General features: G+C 35.3%; 2 protein-coding genes across 4 annotated transcripts; both read left to right on the forward strand.

Annotated features, from left to right (window-relative positions):
* Positions 1-8042: 8042 nt before the first annotated feature.
* On the forward strand, positions 8043-13197 carry LOC147560477 (putative beta-1,3-galactosyltransferase 2). 3 transcript variants are annotated; one of them, XM_086662627.1, is made up of 11 exons: positions 8043-8641; positions 9410-9506; positions 9625-9689; positions 9799-10010; positions 10141-10204; positions 10909-10981; positions 11087-11207; positions 11326-11413; positions 11499-11624; positions 11707-11816; positions 12658-13197. In XM_086662627.1, the coding sequence occupies exons 1-11, from the start codon at positions 8520-8522 to the stop codon at positions 12804-12806; spliced, it is 1227 nt and encodes a 408-aa protein (XP_086518753.1). In that variant the 5' UTR covers positions 8043-8519; the 3' UTR covers positions 12807-13197. The 3 variants fall into 3 exon arrangements, 2 of the variants coding, with proteins under 2 accessions (XP_086518753.1, XP_086518752.1); XM_086662626.1 differs by having other exon boundaries at positions 8084-8641; positions 9407-9506; XR_015234810.1 differs by having other exon boundaries at positions 8086-8641; positions 11707-12351; positions 12467-13197.
* Positions 13198-15421: 2224 nt separating this feature from the next.
* LOC147560478 (CASP-like protein 2D1) lies at positions 15422-16810 on the forward strand. Its single transcript, XM_086662628.1, has 3 exons — positions 15422-15716; positions 15834-15945; positions 16449-16810. Exons 1-3 carry the CDS (start codon positions 15538-15540, stop codon positions 16713-16715), a joined length of 558 nt encoding a protein of 185 aa, XP_086518754.1. The 5' UTR covers positions 15422-15537; the 3' UTR covers positions 16716-16810.
* The last annotated feature ends 5649 nt before the right edge of the window (positions 16811-22459 follow it).

The following is a 22459-nucleotide window of genomic DNA, read 5'->3' on the forward strand; positions in this document are numbered from 1 at the left end:
CAACAAATCATTTAATCGAGGCCCATTATATTCCTAACTTTTTTTTAATTACAATTTCATTTCTAACCATACAAAAGATTTGTGATAGATCCTATGGAGTCTTTGATATCAACAACCTAATAAGCTAGTTGACTCTTGAGATTAAGGAGGAATTTTGAAGAAATATCTCATCCGTTAATTGATTAAGTGTACGTAAGAGCATTGGGATGCGATACACTTCCTTAAGCCAATGTCCATTTTGTTTTAATACTGTGTTCCAATACTTCTGTTGAAATTTTATAACATGTTAATTAGACACTTGTACTATATCAGTAAGTTTACGCTATGTTTGTTATTTCCTATGTCTTCTATATCAAATCTTCCTTCATAAAAGTTACGACTTGAGAAAATAGAAAACATAAAAAAATAAAGAATGAAAAATGTGGAGGAGAAAGTAATAATGGGCATATGATAGATCTAACTTATAGGGCAAATTTTGTTGACTCAAAAAGTGAAAATGTGGAGTATTAGTTTAGAAAGCAATTAAGTACATATATCACCACCACACAACTCCAACTGAAAAAGCTACAATTGTCTCGTGAAATTTGCAGCTTTGGGGGTTGCTTTAGAGAGAGAGAAAGAGAAAGTATCTGTTGAGGTGAGGGAAAGGGACATCTACCCACCTTCTAAGCTCAAGCAACGCATCAATAAAAAAAGAGATACCCTCTCCTGCCCATATTAGATAGGGTTATTTCCCAAATGCCTCCAACTTTGTGACCTGCTTCCTGTATGGCCTCCTATTTTAGCAATAATTCTCGTATGACCCCCTTTTTCAGTTATTTTTAACATTCCGTTACTCTCTCTCTTCCATCTCATTTTCTCTCTCTGCCACATCATCTTAGCACGACACATCATCATCTTTTCCGTCAAGATCGCCGGCCGGCCAAATTTCCGGCCGGCGACCTTCAATTTTTTTCTCTCTCTTCTCTCTCTCTAAAAAAATAAAATAAATAAAATTCTCTCCTCTCTCTCTCTAAACTCCGGCGAAGGGGGTTTCCCTTCGCCGGAGGGTCTGATCATGGTCTGTTCGTGATGAATAGACCAAATTTTTTTTTTTTTTTTAAAGAGAGAAAAAAAAATTTGAAGGTCGCCGACAGGAAATTTGGCCGGCCGGCGATTCTGACGGAGAAGATGATGATGTGTCGTGCTAAGATGATGTGGCGGAGAGAGAAAATGAGATGGAGGAGAGAGATCGGAACGTTAAAGATAACGGAAAAAGGGGATCATACGGGAATTATTGCTAAAGTAGGGGGTCAGGCAGGAAGCTGGTCACAAAGTTGGGGGTCATTTGGGAAATAACCCTATTAGATATTGCCATCCAATCTTTGATTATAATTCTTTCACCAAAAAAAACTTTCTTTTTAAGTAGTCAACAAAGCTCTAATTCTCTCAAGGAAAAAAAAAACCTCTAATATAACTCCCCATTAGCAAATGACACTAATCTCGATCGATAAGTTTTGTAAATGATCAAAAACGTTTTTTTGTGTGTGCACGAGTCTAGGAAATAAATTTAGCATAACGCTATTTACTACGATACTAAGAACTTGCGAAAAACGTATTCATTATTAAGATATCAAACCATATCTCGTGCAGTTTAGATGTCTGGACTATTCTATTTATTTACGAGATGAGTTTTTGTAGATTTTACCCACTGCAATTTATCTGATCCAAAACATAACTTATCTGACTCAAAACATAGCTTTCGTAGTGAGTCGCCTGAAAGAAGTAACGTTAGAAGAGGTTAAAAGTCAAAGTTTACTCTAGACTTAGACGAAATCAATCGTTTTCATTTTCGAGTCAACTCTCTTTCTCTCTCCTAGATGAACTGTTGATTCTTGTTTAGGTTTAGGGTAGGTTTACTTTTTTTTTTTTTTCTTTTTTCTGATGAAGTGGTAGGTTTACTTATATAGTCACTTCTTTCATTTGTCCTTAGCTAGGTCCTAAGCAACCCAGTAATTTTAAGTATAGAAAGTGTATTCACATATTTGCCTCTAAAGTAAGCTTTGATTTGTTAATGAGATTTTGAACTTAAAGTGTGATAGAATAGTCTTATAATTATAAATTTAACCAAGTACATGAACTTTGATTATCTTATAATTCCGATAATCTAGGTATAGTTTTAGTACATTAATTGTACTTATTATATTATTGAGGTAACACTTTAATGGTCGGGAAATAAGTCATTTGTCGATTGATTAATCGTTATTGCAATAACAGAGGTTTCAGTTATTTAAAAGTCCACAGTGCATCTTACAAATATTCTGATTAGTTACGGTTTATGTTACCGTTAATAGATCAATTAATGAAAATAGAAACCATGTTCAAATTTTGTGTCAGCATGTTCTAATAACAAATTTATTCCAACAATTAATGGAGTTTGACATGCGCATTATAGTCTACCCTCTTAAGTACAGTATATAGTATCAACCATTTATTTATATTTTTGTGTTTAGTGAGATAATTATTTATTTAATTGTGGTAATAAAATATTATTGCAGCTATTTTTTTAAAGAGACCCCAACTTAGAAGGAGTTAGGGAACATTTTGGAGTGCGTTTATTGTGTTAATTATTTGAAACCATTCTCTTTGTTTGCTAATACTAGCCTTAGGGCTAGCTCACCAATTGAAGCACTTTTTTGTCAACATATATGTGGGGGTGTTTTTGTATTTATGGATAACTCTGTCCTCAGCATTCAATTTTGAAATAAAAAATCAAGATATTTGAATAACTTAAAAATAGGATTCAATTGGACGTATCTCAACTTTATTTATATAATCGTATAACATATAAGTTAACAAAAACATTTCTGAGCAGAAATTTCAACGACCTTAGCAATTTTGATTTAATCACCTACCGGGAGTAAATTACAACTAGATCTAAACCAACCTGAGTTCTATAATATGGGCTAAAGTTCGAATTTTGATTTTTATCCTCTTTCTCTTGATATACTGATCACTAGGTTTTATCTTTTGTACTTGCGTGGGTGTGACAAGAAAAAGTATAGAATCGAATCATTTATGTAACGCTCCCACACTCCACAATCTCGTTGTTAAAATCTCAAAGTCTTATTACAGATGATCTGACATATCAGTCTACGTCAAGTTTGTATGTTCATCAATGTTTAGTACTAGTATTATTTCTAAAGAGATTTACAACCATCATTCAGAGAGGTGTTTCAAAGTTGAAGTCGACTTCAGCTGTTTAGTAAAACTGTGTATTTGAATTGAAGAAGCCGCAGTTAAAATCTTTAATGTTAAACAAAACAAAAAGTATCTTAAGAAAGTGAGTGCAGCCAAAGCTTTTGGAATTAATTAACAAATATTTTATGTTTAAAATTTTGTTTAGTAGATTTACTAGATGAGACTTACCTAGTGGTTAGTGTTTCTGATGTAACCTCAGTACTTAAAATATAAGATTAAGTTTCTTGTTTACATAAATCTGATCCATCCATTACGTCCAAACCGACCAATTAGATGAATTTTTGGGTCTATGAGCCCATCCAAATCTTTCTATTTACTTTTAAAATTTTTCTTAATCCATAACTCACTTTTTTAACCCTTGTACAGTTAGTCTCTTTTCCTTCAAAAAAATAAAATAAAACTTCCATCCCTATGTTGAATAGAAAACTACATGACTAAATGACCAAATCACCCTTACCAATACCAAATTATTTATTTATTTATTCATTTTTTGGAACTTAATTTACTTATTTTGATTAGTAGGATATATATCTATCACTAAGTATGCCTGACATTAACTAACTTGGTTATGACCTAACTAATGTACTTGGTGAGATTGTCCCAAATTGCCTAATCATGTCAAGAAGAGTTTTGTTCTGATTGGTGAGCACAAGGGCACCTTAAAAAAGCTTCTTATATGGGGAGGTAGTAGTATGTTCACTTCTATGATGCAGGAGTAACTCCTATATCCTAATGGTATAAGTAGGATTATTTGACAAAAAAAATTTCTCTAATTTGTAGTAAATTTGTTCTGATCGCGGTTCAGATGTGTACAAAGATCACCAAAAAACTCAATTAAAGAGAAAGCTCTGAATATAATTGACCTTCAGAAATCTGCCACCAGTTGATGTAGTAGTTGGGCACCCAGTCTATATGGGAGGGTCCCAAGTTTGATTCACATGGAAGTGGAACCCAATGATTCATTGAACTTAGCTATATGGAAGGTATAAGTATGAATAAATGGACTCTCGTGCCGTAGCGAATGCCTTTATGAGTCTCTATATGTCCCTTAAGATCCAAGATATTGTCGAGATGGTAGTTAGTGCGGTTATTTAATTCATGATGTAATATATTCATAACGTATCAATGTCACGTAATGATGTAATGACTCTTGAATCCATACAAAAAATGGCTATGAAAAGTTTATCCATATTATTCATGTGGGCCTGAACTACTAGTCAAATATTAGTCACACAAACTGTTAATTAAGTTTGTGATGACGCAACTCAAAACTAATTGGCAATGAGTGGAGATGGCCTATACATTATATTTTTGGTTGCTAGTTATCTATTCTCACATGTGGGACTATTCTCACACTCCCCCTCACATGTGGCTTGGTTAGCTTAACACATATTTTTTTTTCGGGTGACGCAGAGCACGTGTGGCTTTTAAACCTAACACGTGTGGGCATAACTCTGATACCATGTTAAGTTTGTGGTCGTCCAACTCAAAATCAATTGGATATGAGTGGAGAGGACTTATACATTATTTTTTTGGTTGTTAGTTTCCTCTTTCCCATGTGGGTGTATTCGACACACATCCCCTCACGTGTGGCGTTGTTAGCCTAACACGTCTGTTTTGATTTCGAGTAGTCAAGATGACTAAAAACTTAACAGAAATTACTTTATTTATACTTATATACAATATTTTTGGATTTGAACTTTCATATCACCGAACTTGGGACTTCGACGGTCCGGAGATGATGCACTTACCAACTAGGTCCCAAGCGTTGGGGATGGGTAGGCACTTGTGAGAGGGAAAGTATGGTAGATGCATATTTCTCATGATAGTGAAACGTGTCAGTTATCCAACTGAGGTGGGTCCCGAAGTCGAACAAAAACAAACCAGAATCCATGTGAGCAAGAGAATCGAACATACGTCAGAAGTCATCTCAGATTTCTCACCCAATCAGAGGAAGACACATAATAATTTAATGACAGATCTTTACACGTGCCTTGTGATTATTAAAATGTAAAATCCAACCTATACTTTAAAACATCAAACCAAAAATCTAATAGAGGTGAGAAGAACACTTTTGAGACATTTTTCTCTGATTTGCTGTCTATCACGTGTACTTTATTAAACAACATTTGTCCACATGGCATAATGAAGGGTGATTAGACCCTTGTGAGGGGTCAATAAGTAGTTTTATTTTATGATTGAAGTGATCATAGCCGTTGGATTTGTCTGGTTGAATTGTTATCTTCATGTGCACCATGTGTATATTCTCTGTGATAATCAAACATCCCCACTTTGTAATAATGGAGGTATAGCTTTACTACAAGTCCATGTGATATACATTTGTAAATTAGGGTTGCATTATGTAACCTTTTGTATTTGGATTTGGTTGATTCAACCAACAACCAGGATTAAACTACTAAAAAGATATTTAGTCCGAGTGTTTGGTTGGCGTTTGAAACAAATTTAGTTCAACGAAAGTTAATCAAAATTAAATCAAAAGGGTATCTATTAGGTCTGTTGTCACATTAGTGTTTGTGCTCAACCAGAATCAAACACAAGAGTACAAGACCGGGGGTAAGAATCTAGGCTCAAGTATTCATCAACAACAAATATATACAGTGCAAGTATTTGATCGACCGAAAAGTAAAACCATCCGTAATTAGAGAGTAAAACTTCTAGCTCTTTTATTATCAACCATGAGTCATGGTCCGTGACAATCTATTTGTCTCCATTCACTGGAAAAACTCCTTTTAGAAGTATCTTATTCTCGGTTTTAACTTTGTAATTTTAGTGGATAGCTTGAAAGATAAATTAACCAATACCCAAATAGTTGATTAATATTTTAGTTTGAGGCATGATCTAGTTTAAATGTCCTCATCCTGAGGTACTAATAATATTGCTAACTAAGTTAAGAGTTTGGTTGAATAAATTAGCTTCACACAGAGGATGTATGGGTAAGGTGATCCTAACCGTTAATGAAGTATGGGAGGTCAATGAAGAAATCTTAAACTAGATAGATATTAATGCAGACCATGACTATCTCTTAAAGCCACCCAAATATGGGTTGAATTTGATTCAATAAAGAAATTAATGAGTCCTTTTTGAGTTTTTGTGAACCCTAGCTATTTTTGTGTCATATGCACAAATTAGGTTAATAATGAAGACTGTCATTGCAAAAAGGGAAAACTCTACTAAGGATAAAGTTTTAATTTGATGGATATAAGGAAGCAAATTGGTAGAAGCTAGGGTTTCTTCCTAAATCTAGGGATAAAGCTATTAAAAGTGACATATAAACTACTCCTATGGTCTATATAAGGCATTTATGTTTGCATTTTTAAAATTCAAATACTGTAAGTAACAATTTCGTTTTGAAAGACTATAAATAAGGATCCTCTCTTTCAACAAAAAAAATAAAATAACGATCCTCTCATTTGTATGTACCACTACCCAAGGAAATGTGAGAATAGTCCCACATGGGAGAAATGGTAACTAGCAATCAAGAATATAAAGTATAGGTCGTCTCCACTCATTGTCAATTGATTTTGAGTTGGATGACCACAAACTTAACATGGTATCAGAGTTAGGCCCACACGTGATAGGCTTAAAAGCCACACGTGCTCTACGTCACCCGTAAAGAAAAAAAAACACGTGTTAGGCTCAAAGAACCCCACACGTGAAGGGCGTGCGAGAGTAGTCTCATATGGTAGAAAGGATAACTATCAACCAAGAATATAAAGTATAGGTCCTCTCTACTCATTGCCAATTGGATTTGAGTTGGATGACCGCGCTATTATAGTTCTTTTTGGTTTGTTCTCCAATTGACCTTCCTCGTATGACCAACAATTTTTTATTTGACCATAATATTTATCTTTTTCTATTTGTTCTCTCCCACCACAATCCTTCAGAGACACGTATTGAGGCAAAACCGCCTCTCTCTATTTGCATAGAGAGGGCCTGCACTTCTTTTCATTTCACTTACCTCTCCTAAAAAAACTAACTACGAAGATACGAGAAATAAAAAAAATGAACAAAAATGACAAATTCGAAACGAAGTAAGATGAAAAAACTATTAGCTAGTGAGCAAATTTTCTACTGAGCAAAATAAGAAGACTAAACAAAATAGTAATAAATTTATAGGACCCAAATGAAACTTTCCCATTTCCTTTGCAATTTTGGATAATTAATTTCATATTAGGATATTGATTAGTCTAGTCGGTCTCATAAAGCTAAGGTAGAGGACAAGTCTAGAAAGAGAGATCAAGATATTCAAGTGAGCAAAATGGGAAGGCCAATCCATAGAATAAATCATGACATAGGCCCCAGATGAAACTTCCTATTCCCTTTGCAATTTGGATAATTAATTTCATATTGGTGTATCTATTAGATTTAGACTAGTCGGTCTCAGAGTCGGTTAAACTTATATCTTTGAAAAATGGTAGAAAACAAGAAAAGTAAGACATAGTCACATAGTATATGGAGAAATTATATACGAGTCGTTATAATGCATACCTTTGACTATTTTGATCGACAAATTTTAAAATTGCGACAAATTATATATGATTTCTATCGAGAATCTATCTGATTTTTCTTGCTTTTAACGTCGTTCTGCACTTTTCAACAAAAAAAAAAGAAACGTCGTTCTGCACCATTACACTAACCATTAGTAGAATCATTTCATCAAAAAAAAACTATTAGTAGGACTTGCAAGAGGGTAAATTTGTCAAATAAAATGTTGGGCTAAGGCAGGAAGGAATTGAATGGTAAGAGTGATTTAATTAATGAAATGTTGGTTTGTTAATGGTGGGGTTTGTTTGTCATTTTGATATTTGAACCCCACACTCTCATACAACAAACAGTTGGTGAGGTGAGTCTCCTCTCAACAATTTCCTTCCACTGTTTTTATATATATATCTACCCATCTCCACCATTACCCACTAGAGAGAGAGAGAGAGAAAGTAGTTATTAGTTCTTCTTCTCTAGTCTCTAGTGAGAGAAAGAAAGAAAGTTCACAAGTCTTCTTCTTTTTCTGACTTTGCTTCTTTTTTCTTATATCATCTACCTATTTCTATTTCTGGTTGAGTAAATATTTAGTTTTCTCTGTCTGGGTTCTCTGCAAAAAAAAAAGCTGATCTTTATATGATTCTCTGCTTCTGGAGTTTTCTAATTGAATTTTCTCTTCCTCTCTAAATGAATTTCTTCTCTGTGAGAAATTGTGGTGTGGGTAAGTGAGAGAATATAACATTAGTGAGAGAGTTAGAGAGAGAGAAAGAGAGATCAAAATGTCATTCAAGAGCAGAGGAATAGACCCACCTTCTTCTTCTTCTAGGAGTGTTGTAACAAGAAACTGGGCTATTTTGCTTTGTCTTGGAAGCTTTTGTGCTGGTTTACTCTTCACTAATAGGTACCCTTTTCATCATCTTCTTCCTCAATTAATTTTGGGGTTTTCCCCTTTTTTTGTTTACTGGTTTTTGAGTATGGGATTTCATTAATTTGCTGGTTTTCTTAATATTTGAGAAATGGGTATGAGTGATTTTGTTCAAATTGGGTGTTCCCCTAAGAAATTTTGAGTTTTTGATTCCAATATTCATATAATTTACATGTTATTTGTTAGGGTTACTAGTTAAGTCAATTAGGTTATAACTTTGTTCTAGCTGTCTTTTAATGGGTTTGATTAAGAGGGAGAGCTACTAAGAATTTGTGTACTCCTCTATTTCAATTTTATATTTTTTCTTAAGATTATTTGTGATTGATTTCATAAATCTAGTTAGGGTTTTTATTCTTCCTATGATCAAAGTATTTTGTGTTGATTTATAAGCTAGGTTTAGATCTCTGATTCTCTAAGATGATTTTAATGTTCAGATCCAAATAAAAAATTTGTTTTCTTTTTCCTTCAATGAAATTAGAATGTCTCTTAAGTCTCTTTCTTACTGTTATATGTATCCTTCTTTCTAAATATTGTTTGTGCTCATCATTTTGTTGGGGCAATTGTGTAGGATCTATTTTTAGAGCAGAAATAGGTCACTGTAGCGAATAAATTGCCCGCGATGACCAATGTGATGATGAAAGGATTAGCCTACTCATAGATCCGCCTCGTTACAATTTCCGAATTTTGTCGCTCGACTTGTAAAATATGTTACGTTAATGAATGAATTTATTCGTTTTTTAGTAGAATGTGGACGGTTCCTGAGGCGAAAGATCTTACGAGGACAACGGTGACAGAAAATGAAAAGCTTAATCTAATTTCCGACGGTTGTGATTCAACAATTGTGAGTATCTTAACCAATTAATCAAACTTGAGCTAATGATTCGCTTAATTGTTGTTGATAGAAGTTAAAACGTACTAATGTATGAGAAAAATTTGTCAAATCTTTGATTTTCTTTCAGAAGAACATAAGGCGTGAACCGAAAGACATAATGGGGGAAGTTTCAAAGACTCATCATGCTATACAGTAAGAAACACAAACAATTGCCCTTGTTTTAACTTGATTTTGGTACATATAACATAACACGTTAATCGTTTATGTAAATCGGAACCTTATAATGAAATATTGAATGTAGAACACTGGATAAAACGATATCAAATTTGGAGATGGAATTAGCTGCCGCAAGGGCTGCTCAAGAGTCTATACTCAATGGGTCTCCTATGTCAGACGACGTCAAAGTTTCCGAACCAACTAAGAGAAGAAAGTATTTAATGGTTGTCGGTGTTAATACTGCTTTTAGTAGTCGTAAAAGAAGAGATTCAGTTCGTGCAACTTGGATGCCTCAAGGTCGGTGAATTTAGCGCTTGGCAGCTTGCTTTGTTCGATTTTACTCATTTTTCTGCTAATTAAGGTTTCAAATACTTGTTTAATCTGATTTACTGAAACTGGGTGTTATTTTTTCCTCTCTTTTTTAAAGGCGAAAAACGAAAGAAGATGGAGGAAGAAAAGGGCATCATTACTCGTTTTGTTATCGGTCACAGGTGAGCAGTTGAAATGTTTTCAGAGAGACGGAGAAACACCAACGACTTTATCAGCTATAAATAGTATATGAAATAACTTAATCCGAAAGAGAAACCAAAATACAAGAATTATGTAGAGTTCTGAAAGACAAAGACGAAACCTTGATATCTATATATTGAGTCTTGTAAACTGCTCGATAATTGAGAAATTCGAGAGTCTTGGAAGGCTACCTAAAATGTTTATATTGGTGCATGAGGATTGACATCCCCAACATAACTGTTAGCTATTTCATTTGATTATCTAATTCCCAAATCACTTATAAAGGTCCGATGTACAGAAGTTCATGTTTGCCCCTGATAAGAACCGTGTATTTGGTACGATAAATCTGCCCATTTATCATGCCTTGTCAACCCCATTCACCCCTTCTTAGATGGGTCCAAAGGAAATTGCATGGATTAAGCCATAAAGAGCCTTCAGTTTACATTTATGGAGGCTTCAGAAATTTATGATACTCCTAAATTTGATGACTAGATGTTGAGTTGGTTAGGTCTTTGTAAAGGGTAGAAAACCTCAAGCTCGAGGAGATATGACTTCCTAGATACCATCCTATGTTTGTCGAAAATAAAATCTCGAACTTGTTTCTTATCACATAAACTCAAACTTTTGTAGATACTATAAATTTCTCGAGACGAAAAACTTAATTACTCGAAATGCTTGTTCTCAGTGCTACATCAGGTGGTATTCTGGATAGAGCTATCGAGGCAGAAGATAGAAAGCATGGAGACTTCTTGAGGCTGGTAAGTTTTCCTACCCGAATTTTGCTTACCCTTGGCCACATTTAGGCAGCATTTTGTAACAAAACATTAACCATTACCTTTTCGTGTTTATAATTTGTCATTCAGGACCATGTTGAAGGATATCTTGAACTCTCAGCCAAGACAAAGATATATTTTGCTACTGCTGTTGCTCTCTGGGATGCAGATTTCTATATTAAGGTCGACGATGACGTCCATGTAAATATAGGTACACAACTATCAAATTTCGAACATTCTGAACCATCATTTTGTTAATGAATCTAAATTGCTGCACAAAGTTATCTTAACATCGTCTAATCGACCTTATTTGCTTTCAAAAAATGCAGCAACACTAGGAACAACTTTAGCTAGACACAGATCAAAACCACGGGTGTATATAGGGTGTATGAAATCGGGACCTGTCCTTGCTCAAAAGTAAGATTCGAACATAAATTTGTCTAGCCGGTTGGTTGTTTAGTAAGTGGTAACCTCAAATCATAAGTTTTCTTTTTTATGTCAGGGGTGTAAGATACCATGAACCCGAGTACTGGAAATTTGGTGAATCAGGAAACAAATATTTCCGCCATGCTACTGGTCAGCTGTATGCTGTTTCGAAAGATTTGGCTACTTATATATCAATCAACCAGTAAGAGCTCACCTTCATTTCTACCCATTTTTTTTTCCTTCGATCTCTTCCGTGTTTGTTATTAAACATCTCTTAATTTCAGGCATGTACTACATAAATATGCAAATGAAGATGTATCGTTGGGCGCTTGGTTTATCGGGTTAGATGTAGAGCACATTGATGACCGAAGACTTTGTTGTGGTACTCCGCCTGGTGAGTCCTAATATTCATTAACCTTCACATACTCATATGCAACAAAAAGAAATGAGTGTTTCTGAAAATTTGCAAATTTCGTGGTTTTTAAAATAGTTAAGTGATTTTGCTCTTCACAACGAGTTGTGTTCTCCAAGGGCACCAATGACTATTAAAGTGGCGACACCTGGTACACGCCATTAAGGAACAGACCATTACCCTACACGGACCGTGGTGAGCACAACAGGAACGACCCATGCAAGAGGCTGTGGCAGGTTGTGTGGGTGGAGTCTTGGGCCTTCCTTGTGCCCCAGTGGTCTTGGCCCTTTCTCACCCCAAAAGAGGTGACACTTTTCTTCCACCCTCCACAATGGGATCTGAAAGCCTTTAACAAACCTGGGCTCTGTTATCATTTGTGGGTGAGTTCTTGGGCCTTCCACGCCTCCAAGTGGTCTTGGGCCTTCCACGCCTCCAAATGGTATTGGGCCTTCCACGTCTCCAAGTGGTTTTGGGCCTTCCACGCCTTCAAGTGGTCTTGGGCTTTCCACACCTCCAAGTGGTTTGGGCCTTCCATGCCTCCAAGTGGTCTTGGGCCTCTCTCACGCCAAAAGCTAGCTCAAGAGGTGGGATTTTCCCTCTTGAGCTAGCTTTTGGCGTGAGAGAGGCCCAAGACCAATTGGAGGCATGGAAGGCCCAAGAATAAAAACAAAATATTTAATTTACGGCACTCAGATATACGTAGCTAGACGAATTTTTACAGTCAAGAATTGAATGTAGTCAGAGAAAATGGAATCGAAATTCTAGTTTACTTTACCTCTTAAATTTCCTTCTACTTACCAAGATGTATAATTTGTTATGACAGACTGTGAATGGAAGGCTCAGGCAGGTAATGTCTGTGTAGCTTCATTTGATTGGAGCTGTAGTGGGATTTGCAAGTCGGCAGAGAGGATCAAAGAGGTCCATCAACGATGTGGAGAAGGCGATAATGCTCTTTGGAATGCAGTTTTCTGAGAGGTATTGGAGTATCATAGTTGACAGAAGAAGAATACCCGAACTTCCAGACTCAGGAAGTTTTCTTGTTCATGGTGTTAGAATAGAGATTTGTACTTACCATTAAAATGTTAGAGAGAGAGAGAGAGAAGAGAGAGTGGACTTGCTAGAAAGTACTACTTGGGGATTGTTTCTATTTTAGCAGAGGAGATTGATATCCCTTGAGGAAGAAGAAGAAGAGAAGAAAACAGAGAAGATAAAAGAAAACTTTGAGCACTCAATTCTTTTGAAAATCTTAGAAGGCCATTTTGTAAGTTACCAAGTCATGGCTCCTAAGCTTTATAATAATGGACATATCTTTTTAGTAGCTTTTTGCTGCTATTTGTTTACATAAAAAAGAAAAGTTAGTGTATTTGCTCCCTCTCTCTCTCTCTCATTATTGTGAATTGCTCTTTTTGATTGTCTATTTGCTTCAAGTGGAAGCTTCTATCAGAGGTTGGTATTGGCTTGGATGTGATTTAACACTCACCCATTGTGAAGGCCACTTTGCTCTGGTGGTCACATGTGTCTCTCTTTCACTGGGGATACCAGATTCCGAATGATTATTCTTTTTTTGTTACCGGTCTGAATTTGACTCATCTAAATCTTTTAGTGTAAATAGACTTGAAATTCGCTTGAAGTAACCATTTGTACGAGTCATACCTTACAAATCAAACAAAACTTAACATTGCCTAAAGTTGATTCATATCTCGAATCAGATTGATGGTAAATCTTACTTATAAAGAAAACATTCACTACCTTTTCTTGGATAAGGTCTGCAAGAGTCATCTTTACATGACATTGATATATCATGAAGAGATAATATAAAGAGACATCAAGATTGATGAATAATAAGTACCATAACGGTCTAATTTGAGCCTTAAGGTCATATATGTATATATATATATATATATATATATATATATATATATATATATATATATATATATATATATATATTCCCTTAAAGGCCGTACTAAGAGGCTTAAAGCCATATAATCTACATCTATTTTATTTATATATCCAAGTTCAATAAATCCTAAATTTGTACTTCAATGTAATCGGACATGAGACCCAGACTTCCGTATTGCGAGCCGGTGTCCAACCACTACACCAAAACAGGTGGTGGACAAACATTCACTACCTCAAGTATTTTCTGACCTCCAAAACCAACCCACTCATGACAATGGAAGTCCATCCACCCGCAACTGGATAAAATTCAAAACTTCGATATATGGGAAGTTAGCTCAGTCCATCCACCCGCAACTGGATAAAATTCAAAACTTCGATATGTGGGAAGTTAGCTCAGGTATTAATATTAAAATTTAGACTGACTTCTGGATCCCATACCATCCTCCACCTTTATGCAACCAAAACAATTCAGAACACACCTAGGTTCACCAACTTATCACTAATAACCAATGTAATGATTCTCTTATGCAGAGCTTATTTTGCCCTAAGATATTAACCTGTATAAAAGCTATAGATGTTCAGCATGAAGGTCACGATAACTTGAGATGGGAACTCACTCCATCTGGCAAATTTACTGGGGGTTCTATGTGTCAGCAACTTATCAACCATATTATTGAAGCTAAAAAGTGTATCCAATAGCAATAACAGGATACATCAGGAAAATCAGGAAAGCAATTCCGCAGCATCCGATTCTCACATAGTCCTAGAATTGACAACTCTCCGGCTGATACTCTTGCAAAATGGGCGAGAAGAAACGATCGTGCTAGAATTTTCCATTTGGTTCCCGATTTATTTTCTCAATTTCATTGTAATAGTAAGGGTTATTTCTCAAATCGCCCCCAACTTTGTAACCCGTTTCCTGCCTAGCCCCCTACTTTGTCAAAAATACCCAGATGACCCCCTTTTTGAGTTATCGATATAACGCTGTTAACCAGACATCAATTCTCCCTCCTCCATCTCATCATCTCTCTCTGCCACCTCATAATCTCGGCACTTCATCGTCTTCACCGGCCGATCAGTTTTCCGACTGGCGACCTTCAAATAATTTTTTATTTATTTATTTTTTTCTCTCTCCTCTCTCTCTCTAAAAAATAATAATTTTTGTCTCCTCTCTCTCTCTCTAAATGCTCCGGCGAAGGAACCCCTTCGCCAAAGCATTTAGAGAGAGAGAGAGGAGACAAAAATTTCAAAAAAAAAATTTTAAGAGAGAGAGAGAGGAGAGAAAAAAAATTATTTGAAGGTCGTCAGTCAAAAAATTGGCCGGCTGGCGACCTTCGCCGGTGAAGATGATGAGGTGGCAGAGAGAGATGATGAGATGGAGGAGAGAGAATTGATGACTAGTTAACGGTGTTATAACGGTAACTCAAAAAGGAGGCCATCTGAATATTTTTTGACAAAGTAAGAGACTAGGCAGGAAACCGGTCATGAAGTCGGGGGCTATTTGCGAAATAACCCTAATAGTAAAGCTAGTTTTTAATGTTATGGTCATTGCAACACAAAAAAGAAAAACTTATTGAAATAATTAGCCTTTTGAAAAGAATGTACATTGTCATCAATTGTCATAATGTAAAAGCACTTCCACTACTCACACCTACTCCTTCCCCCAAACACCACTTTTCACCAACAACCAACAGTCCAATACCCACTTACAAACAGTACTCTCTCTCTCTATCTCTAACTTGTAGTAGTATTTTAAAGATTAGCATTGAGTGTGTGAGTTGTCACCCTTCACATTTGAAAGATGAGTTCAGAAAACAAATCCTCTAGAGATCACCAAAAAAACTTCCTTAAAAATCTAGATTTTTTCCTCAGGCTATCAATAATACCACTAAGTATAGCATCAATATGGGTGACTTTAACTAACAGACAGGACAGTATTACTTATGGGAAGTTGGAGTTCAACAACTTGATAGGACTCAAGTAAATAAAACTTCTATTTCTCTCTCTCTCTCTAACTCTCTGTTGATTTTTGTCTTAACTTTCCCTGTCATCAATTCAGATTCAGATATATAACTCATACACTAATTTGTCATACAGGTACTTGATTTGCATCAATGCCATCTCTGCTAGTTATTCTCTCTTTGCTATTGTTTCTTCATGGCTCAAATTCTTATTAACCAAAGCTTGGGTATTCTTTGTCTCTGACCAGGTTCTAACTTCTACCCTTAATATAGTAGTGATTGTTTTGTTCTAAGTCAGATATGACATTTAACTTCGTGTTTGAAATTACTTAATTCAGATTTCAGAGCTTTTTTTTTTGACTCGTCTGAATGACTAATTTAAGTTGATTGTAGTCTATTTCAGTACGATAAGTCATATGACATTAAACAAATACCACCTAAAGCTCACAATTTATGTTTTTTTGATGATGGGTATTTTTGGTCTAAGTCAGATCTCAAATCTAAGTTAATGTTTGGATTGACATTAGGATCTTCTGGTTTTGACTTTTGTCTGGCTTATGATGTCTGACTCGTACGGATGACTTATTTCGGCCGACTATAGTTAGGATGACTTATTTGGGCTGAGTATAGTTAATTTGAATCAGACGAGTCAAATTCAGACAATGAAAAGTAAAATTAAAGAATACCAATTAACTAAATCTCACAATTTATGTTTTTCTTAATGATGGGTACTTTTGTATTTGTTTGTCAGATTTTAGGTTATTTAATGGTGACATCAGGTGCTGCAATTATGGAAATATTGTACTTGGCTTATAATGGTGATAGAGATGTATCATGGAGTGAAGCTTGTAGTTCATATGAAGGGTTTTGTTATAGAGTGAAGGTGGCTTTAATTCTTCATGTTTTTGCTTTTTTGTGCTTCTTCATCTTGTCTATCATATCAGCTTTTAGGGTTTTTAGTAAGTTTGAACCTCCTATTATTCCTTCTAAGGAAATGGAGGAGGGAGTGGTAAATTAGAGAAAGAATGTTGACGACTACTATATATATGCTTTCCAATCTTGTCATGTAAAAGAGGTGTAAGAATAATGTTATTAGATCCTTATTTTTCTTAATTTTGCATTGGTGAGAAATGACTTATTCTAGGTTCCTAAGAAAATTCGTAACTTATAATTTCATCAACTATCTTCTTTTTGTTGAGAGTCTCAATAATATAAAACTAAAATAAAAGATTCTGCCATCATCGCTCTGACTAAGACCCTTTCAACAAAAAAAAGTAACGCTTTGACTGAAACTCCGAGTTAAATTCCAAGGAAGGTGGAGCTCTCCCTAAACAAGATTTAGATAGGAAGACAAATACGTAGGTGGTTGATAAGTGGAGAAATCCATCGGCAACGAAACACTGCTGACGGACGGAACTCACATTGTCGGCACCCGAAAAACACAGACTTTCACGGGATGACCTACGCCGACGGTTTTGTGTAAAAACTGTCGGTATTAGTCAACTCGGTTGACGATTAATTGTGAAACCGTCTGCATATATATTATTGCCGACATTTTCTCATTAGGCTGTCGAGATAGAGCGTTGGCAATAACCCTTCTTTTTGTAGTGTTCTCTTCTCTCTTAGTTTTTATAATGGAGCACTCATTTTTGACGCGGAAGCATGCCCTCATTGCTAGATAGGTCGATACATAAAGAGAAAAAAAAGAACACAGTACCTAAATGGAGAGTTTGCCGATAGCTGAGTTCATTTTTTTTCTTTTATCATCTAGAAGTTGTTCGACTCAGACAGTCCAACTTGGTCCATTTTGATGAGTGAGATTGGTTCCAGTAGTTGGACATGTAGTGGCATAAAAAACTCTCTTACAATTATTAGATCCAATTGTCTGAGTTTATGTTTCGTAAAGGAGTGTTTACCAATTAAGCTGGTTTTTACCCTATAGGTCAAGAGTTTGAGAGACCGAATCATATCCCTTAAAGTATGTTGACATTTCAAAAACTAAAAAGTTGCTTTTAGTTTTCTTAGTACAAATTAGCAATGATTTGATCTCAATTTTTTTCCTTAAATTGTGTTAGGTGCACCAACTAAACCCACTTCTAATCAAGACATATGCATGAGCTTAGATAGTGGTAATTTTTGTAGCTAAACTAGTAGGGAAGTTAGGAGTGTTAATAAAAGAGCTATGAAATGACTAAAACATCGAAAGTGATCGTGATTTGCGCACAAATATTTTGAAAATATGCACTAATATAAGTACCTACATTGCATATAAATTCTTCATGATACAAGATATAGTAAATCTTAGTCCATCAAGAACCTCCTATTAGTAGTAGATATATATCATCATAAGTCATAACCATCATTAAGATAAAAAACCTAAAATAAGGATTAATAGAATAACTAATTAATTAAAATTAGTAGCTAATTAATACTTGTCATACTTGTCCCAACAAAGTAACATAATCACACATTTCCTTAGTATGTAGAATCTAGATCTTTGCTCCTTTGCTGCCATGACCAAATACTTTATACCCCTTCTAGAACCTTGATCTCCTCCATGATCATCATTTGAGTGGTGTTCTTGTGTTGTTGATGCAGAATAACACTGACCCATGTTGACAAATCTGCTTCTTTATATCTTACATTTCACACATTAACCATATACTATGAAAGTTCATCAATGTAGAAGAAGAACAAGAAGAAGAAGAGAGAGAGAATGAGAGAAGTGAGTTGAACCCTAGTTTGTGTTGGTGGTGTTGTTTAAGAAGCTTATAATAGGTGAAGCCAAACTGGCAACAAGTACATTTCAGATAGAGGAGATGGGTTTGTTGGCAACAGCAACCATGAGGATAGCCACAGTTTACTAGGTCCCATTCATCAAATGAGAAGATGACATTTTTTCACCTACTTGTTGACAAGGGTCAACAGAATCTTTGTACAATAAAAAAACGGTCAACTATTGGTCAAACTGACACTTTATGTCATTTCAGTCTCTTTATTGATGGAATTTCTAACCCAATGTTAAATTTAGGGTTTTACAACAAAAAAAAGTTAAAATTGAGGGTCAACAAAATATTATTCCATTTCTTTGGTTGCAGTTAATCTTATCAATGTGACAATGGGGTAAAAAAAAGTGACAATGAGGTGCCCGGTGATGCAATAAATTAGGGTTATCAAATTCATACATAACTCTTGCAACAAAAACAAACACATATAAAGTATTACTTTTGCAATTTAATTTTGACATTCTTGAAATTGTAGATGTCGTTTAAAATTCTAAAATATTCTTATACAAAAAGTATACTCAAACCGCTTCCCGGGACTCTCACTTGAACTGCATGTGAGAGAAACACATGTTCAGTCACGTGGAGAAAGAAATCTTTGTTTCTCTCACATGCTGTTCAACTGGGAGTCCCAAGAGGCGGGTTGTGTAGCCTTCTTGATTCTTATAAGTCAAGATGGAAGTCTCATGAAATCCATGAAGTCTTTTGTAACATAAAAAAAAGAAGTCCATGAAGTCTTTTGTTTCAGTGGCGGTGGATCAAGTTTGTCCCATGATTCACTCTTTAGAATCAAGACATAATATAGTAACAATAACAAATTAGAGTCTAAGATATCTTAACGATGAGATTATAGTTCTTATTCAATTCATGATATAACTTCATGTTATATATTCACTATACATCTCTGTTATATAATGTAACGTTTCTTAAAGTCCTGTGTCAAAAATAATAAAAATCACTTCACAAGAAGGGGTCTCACAAGAATGCACCTTGGACACAAAAAATTGTCATATGTAAAGTATCTTAATTATGCAGTTGTACTTGTATGTTCATAAAAATTCAAAGATGAAAAGGTTTTGAAATAAAGGCAAATGATAAATGACCCAAAAGTCTCGACTAATTGATGACGTTACATGTCCGGTAGCAGAATACGAACAAACTACATTAGCAATAGAGCCATACTTTGACAAGGTTTTCAGGCTAGCAGTAGCACCATTGTAAAATAAAATAAAGATTTAGGTACCAATCCAACCAGACTATGAGTATGAGATCTACAAAATCTGAAATTTGTGTTTGAATTTTCTTATGATGTGTGAGTTTTTTAAGATAACAAACAGAATAAAAGTAATAAACCCTAGTACTTAAAAACAGTAAAGAAAAAAGAAAGAGTTACATATGCCCATTATTCAGGTGTAACAGGACGATTAATGGTTGGACCACGTTACTACTACATATTCATCCAAAGAAGTGAGTACATTTTCAGTGACTGTGACTGATAAATAAATGTACTTTGATTTGATATATCACAACTGTTATTTTCAGTGCTTAAAAAACGGGCAATGTTTCATTAGAAAAAGACGGAAAACAAGAAACATCTGAAAAGTTGAGTTTTAAATTAGATTAAAAAGGAAAGTGTGAAATAAATAGTGTTTATTTATAGCTTCTTGTCCAACTCTAGGTCAAAAGTTGAATTTGGAAAGGGACTTGTCATATTAGAATATCACCTTTGTTTTCTACAATTAATTTTTTACATACATGAAAATTCTACGTGTATAAACTATGAGTTATTTTACATTATAGTTGGAGATAACTACATTTTCTGATATTTTTCTATTAAATTTGATCGATCTCTCGCTAGTTGTCTTGATGTCAAATACTATTTTAAGTAGGGCTGAGAAAAAAAAAGGTCTGCAAACTCGAAACCCGTCACGGATATCCGAGTCCGTTAGAGTCCACAGGCACTCGAAACTCGAAGGCGAGTTTAGTCTGACCGACCCGATGAAATCAACAGGTCGGATTCGAGTTTTGAAGTGCTACCAGGCATCCCGCCCGATAATCTTTATCCGACATAACCCGTTTAATAATGTCATCCATTTATAAGATAATACCTATGCACATTACATGCATGCTTGCTTGTATGTATTTAGGTATGCATGTATAACATATGTATAGATATATTTTAAAGTATTGGAGTGTGTAATATATATATATATATATATATATTGTTGTCCAAGTGCGGAGTTTCTTTGACACAACATTGTTAAGAGAAACTTCATTAAATTTTTTTTCCATAGAAATTTCGGTATCATCGAAATAGAAATATTTTGGTCGTTTCGACCGAGATTTTCTGGAACTTTGGTGAAAACCCTATACTCAACCGCCTGATAACCGAGAAACCCAAAAAGTTTGAAGGATTTGGACTGGTTTTGGACACTAAGATTTTTTTAAGTAATCCGTCCGATTAAACCCGAAAGTCCGAATGGACAGAGAGTTTCAAAGCCCGACCGGCCCGATCCGATGAATGACATGAACCTGACCGGTCCGACCCGAACCGATTCCAACCCCTAATTTTAAGTAGAGTGGAAGCTTACAATTGAACGATGCTCATTTGTTCCTCCAACTTTACGTCTAAGTTCATTAGCCCTTTATACATAAAAAAAACAAAAAAAACAAAACAAGGTCCACGAAATAAAGAAAAATAAGATCCCCCAAAAAAACATGTTTATATGTATATGTGTATGCCCTTTCAAATAAAAATAAAATCTTCCAACTCACAAGAAATGTGGCAAATTTATGTCTTTCTTGACTTCTCATTTTTGAGGGTTTTTCATATTAGTCGGTGAAATGACATATATCAACTCACAAGTGGAAGTGGTTGTGCCACACCTCTAGAGCTAGTAGTTGGGGGGTGAAAGAGGCACGTGCCACTGAATACTGTACTTGAGCGTACCAAGTAACAAGTCATCAAACAATATTAATTATAGAATTTAAACCAATGCATGAGGAGATCTGCTGGGAGAATATTAATCCAAGAATCACATTATCAATTGATACTTAATAGCAGAGGTAAATCAAACCTTATTTCGGTCACTAGCTTTTGGAGTGAGAAAGGCACGACGCCAACCAACACTTTTATCCCTTAAATTCTTTATATGTTCACTATATTTAATGTTTGAATATAAAAAAGAAAGACTATATTCATTTAAAAGCGCGTGATTGTGATCGAAGTAATAGAATTGGTTTACCATTAAAAAATGACTTTTGAAGGAAAAAATCGCTTTCTATAACAACTATGTAGATGAACACATTATTTTTCTTTAATTTTCCTTTAATATCTTTGGGACATCACTATAAATTTTTTTTAATGATAATTGTTGTTCTTATGTTTTCTGAAGAATATGTCGCACGCCATACATGCATGAAACCACATGGCCGTGTTATTCCACTCTTTAATTTTATGTTGTCGTTTGAGAAAACAAATAAGAAAATTCCCAAATACAAAATTTTTGGTGGAAATGGGATAATTTTTTTCTTTCAAAATCTCACTATTTTTTTCTTCACGTTGACAAGGATTGCCGCCCGCCGGACTGCCATTGTTGACGACCTCGCTGATTAAAAAGTTATGATCTTCTTCTTCTCCTTTGCTCCACCACCTCCAATCCTCTCTTCTTCTCTCTCTATAGCCATCTCTCTCTTCTAGGGAAGGAGAAATTCTTCTTAGGCCAAAATGTGCCTCTTTTCAAGTGGTCATCGTCAGTTGAAGTCTACCGGAGACTAGGGGTGGGAATCGGTCCGGACCGGTCGGTATCGAACTCTAACTTCATCGAACCGGTCGACTCGGACATAAACTGTTGGTGACCACCTATTTACTCGGGCGGACTCGGACGGTCACTCTCAAGAATTCTTTGTCCATTGACCGTCCAAGACCGTTTATTTTACCGGTCCAGTCGGACACCGGACGGTCTCGGTCCGGACTTTC

The sequence above is a fragment of the Eschscholzia californica genome, unplaced genomic scaffold, assembly GCF_041429995.1.
Source record: "Eschscholzia californica isolate CP2 unplaced genomic scaffold, dmEscCali1.0.p SCAF_2, whole genome shotgun sequence".
In the NCBI taxonomy this organism is placed as follows: Eukaryota; Viridiplantae; Streptophyta; class Magnoliopsida; order Ranunculales; family Papaveraceae; genus Eschscholzia; species Eschscholzia californica.